At 33.3% G+C, this 3,849-nt stretch overlaps 1 protein-coding gene across 3 annotated transcripts in view; it reads right to left on the reverse strand.

Moving 5' to 3' along the window:
* The window catches only part of LOC106458812 (glutamate receptor-interacting protein 1-like), a 95,698-nt gene that overhangs the window by 33,055 nt on the left and 58,794 nt on the right, over positions 1-3,849 (reverse strand). For all 3 annotated transcript variants that reach the window (XM_022385162.1, XM_022385161.1, XM_022385160.1), the window contains exon 4: positions 2,279-2,342. In XM_022385162.1, the coding sequence (XP_022240870.1) occupies positions 2,279-2,342 (64 nt within the window). The remainder of the gene's footprint in view (positions 1-2,278; positions 2,343-3,849) is intronic.

The raw sequence follows: 3,849 nt of genomic DNA on the forward strand, positions 1-3,849 counted from the left end.
CATATTTACAGACATTCCCAGTACTTGAGACTCAGTCATTACATAGATATTGTTATAAAAGGAAACACTGTATAGTATTGTAAAGTTCTTATGAACCATTGAAGATATATTTAAAATACCCTTTGGATGAACGATCCGAGTCATTCCTACATAGGCAGTGCTGCCTACTGCCTGATATTCATGTATGTGTGGGTATTGTCATGGAAGAGTTTTATCTCGAATCTTTCAATAGCTTATCAAGTAATGAAATAGAAGGAACTTGATAATTTACATACCTTATAACTGTGATTTGTTACTTTAATTTCCAGTATCTTAAACCACTTATTGTTTCCTCGTAGATCTTTCAAATCAAGCATACTATGAGCCAATGAATACGACGAATCACATTGTTACAGATGAATATTTTGTGAATAAAAACACAAAGCATCTAACAAAACAGTTAATTTTATGTCACATGATGGACTGGATAATCCTAGATCCATCTATGAAAGGGTTGTTGTTTTCCTACTGCAAATCTACACAAAGAACTACACGCACTCTATCCACCGCATGGAATCGAACCCTGGATTTTAGAGCTGACCCACCGGTGGACTTATTAAAGGAACAGTTCAAGTTGGTAGTTTTTCTAGTTTGCTGGATTCTAAACAGAGGAGAGTGTGTTCCGTTTAGTTAAAACATGTAACCTTGTAAATTAATGTTTACAATTTACACGATAGTTGAGTGTATTCAGTGCGATTGACAACGTATAGTTTAGATCTACCTCAAAACTCAGTTAATATATGTGTTTCGGAGTTAAATCGATAAAGAAATATTCAAATACATTACTATCACACAGTTACATAACACTGAATCTTCCAAAAACTGATCTTTCAACATCTTTATAAACAATAACATTAGATCTTTCGAAACTGTTAAAAACAATACCAGTTACACACTTTGGATCTTCAAACCAGTTATAACAATACTAGTTACACAACATTGGATCTTTCAAACCCATTATAACAATACTAGTTACAAAAAAAATGGATCTTTCATATCCGTTATAACAATACTAGTTACACAACACTGGATTTTTCATACCCGTTATAACAATACTAGTTACACAACATTGGATTTTTCAAACCAGTTATAACAATACTAGTTACACAAAATTGGATACTTCAAACCCGTTATAACAATACTAGTTACACAAAATTGGATCTTTCAAACCAGTTATAACAATACTAGTTACATACATTGGATATTTCAAACTCGTTATAACAATACTAGTTACACAAAATCAATAAATTTACTTAAACACGTATTTTGTTCATTTTGTTTTATAAAGTTTGTTGGAGAATTTTGTGTAATTCTGAAATATGCCGTGGTTTCTTACTATCCTGAAGATCCCTTCACTTTTTTTCTTAACACAGTTGGCAATGTAGCATATTTTTTATGATACAATATTTTTTTTACTTTTGATATATTTTCTACGAGTCATATTTCCGTATATTTTCTTGAATTGACAAGTTTATCTCTTTCCTGTCAACAATAAATCAACTCTTTTTCTTATCAAAACACTTCGAGTATCTTCTTATAATTATGTTTTTGACAACTATTTCATTACATAACTATGGTAACCAACTGGTAACTACATCTCGAGTTCTCTATTATGTTCAATAATTGAATTCTTTACTTTTGATTAATATCGTCATTTATTACCTATGATACCAACTCTCAAACGTAATTATTGTGTTCACTCAGAAAGCACCCCCCAACTAACAGAAACGGGGTCACCTTTCCGCCTATTTTGTTCTGGCTTCTTGAAATTTATGAGCGTTTATCAGTTCCCTACCAGGGCTATTGAATCAGCTCCTTTTCCAGAAAGATACCCTAAGTCTCTTCATAAATCACAAACAGCTTGAACAGAGTAGTTACACACGTCCAGCTTAGTTCGTCCTGCGATAGTGAGAAAATTCAACAGTCATCTTCGAACTGTGCACAGTTATAAAAACTTTAACGAGATTTTCAGATGAACGTTCTCGTTCCTGTTGTATTCTTTATTATTTTTTGTGATCCATGTTCCTTTTCAAAACTATAAAAGGTTGTTTGTTTCCTAGACGGCAGTAAATAATTTTTAATTATTTACTCGTTCGATTAATTTCCTTCTATGAGATAAGTATACATTTCTTGCCGCTGATATTCTCTCCCTTTCTTCTCTCTCTCTCTCTCTACTGTGTTACTCATACATATGTCAGTTTCTATCAATATGAATATAAATTAACTTTCTGTTTCTTACCTATGTGCAATGCTTCCAGGTCTGAAGTTGGCTATTTTCGGTCGAGAGTCTTCGTCAATTCCACCTGTAAGAAAGTCAATAGATAATATACATATTAATTTAAAATTATTAAATTTTATTTTCATTTTGCGCCATCTTGTGACTGTTTCAAACTTGCTACAATATGAAATAAGTTCCATTACTTTAACACATTATGTATTTTCTGGATGTGGGAATATTAATAATGTTATTAAAACACTACTGAATTTATTATCCAAAATAAAAGTTTCGATTCCACTCTGAGTCTCTTTAGTGTAGTCGAAAATGTTTTCCAGCAACAATTTGAACACTTTAGAAACTAAGAGTTTATGAAAATGTGAATGATGTTGCGTTATATTTAATAATTAAATATCTTATTTCATTTTTATCTGGCTGACGCTCGACATTGTCTCTTTATAGATCTAGTTACTTATCAAATGCACAAACTGACTTTGTTTTAAATTATAAAGATGAAAGAGAATAAAAAAAATAATTGGCTTACATGAATTGTGTGGTATATCTACTACGCTGACTAGCCACTTTATGAAAACAATTAATGTCGACTTAGACTACATTTCGCCCGGTATAATAGATGTATCAAGAGATGCCAGAAGGAGCCTTCATTATTAAAGCCAATTCATCAAGGAGTAAGGTCTCCAATTTGTTCACAAGTACCCACAAAGGATTATGGTTGCGAAATCTCAATCATCATACGATTCAGCGAATCTGATGGTCAAGAAACATTTTTTGTGCTCTTCAAATCAAGATGATCATGGTGAATTGTTGCGTTAATGTCTTGAAAAACTTTTAACCATGGGGGATAGAAATGCAGTACAGAGGTATAAACATGATTAGCAACATCGTCCAGGTACACCCTAGGTGTTATTGAATATTTTGACTAGAGCATCACAACCTTGTAACTAGTATGTTACCCACACCATTATACCACTTACAGCAACTTGCACTGTATGAAAAAAGCAGAGTCATTTGATTCATCGATTTTCTCCATAATTTTAAGTTATAATTAGTTCAGAAAAGTTTTAAGTGCGACTCTCAGACTACATATTTTAAGTCATTCATCGGCCACAGTTTGCGGTCTAAGCACCTTTAGTCATACTTTGTCCACAGTTTGTGTTTCTAAGGACTTTCAGTCATACGTTATCCACATTTTGCAGTTCTAAGCACCTTCAGTCATACATTGTCCATAGTTTGTGGAGCTAAGCACCTTCAGTCATACATTGTCCACAGTTTGCAGTTCTAAGCACCTTCAGTCATACATTGTTCACAGTTTGTGGTTCTAAGCATCTTCAGTCATACATTGTCCATAGTTTGTGGATATAAGCACCTTCAGTCATACATTGTCCACAGTTTGCAGTTCTAAGCACCTTCAGTCATACATTGTCCACAGTTTGTGGTTCTAAGCATCTTCAGTCATACATTGTCCATAGTTTGTGGATCTAAGCACCTTCAGTCATACATTGTCCACAGTTTGCAGTTCTAAGCACCTTCAGTCATACATTGTCCACAGTTTGTGGTTCTAAGCACCTTCACTC

Source organism: Limulus polyphemus, unplaced genomic scaffold (assembly GCF_000517525.1).
Source record: "Limulus polyphemus unplaced genomic scaffold, Limulus_polyphemus-2.1.2 Scaffold519, whole genome shotgun sequence".
Taxonomy (NCBI): Eukaryota; Metazoa; Arthropoda; class Merostomata; order Xiphosura; family Limulidae; genus Limulus; species Limulus polyphemus.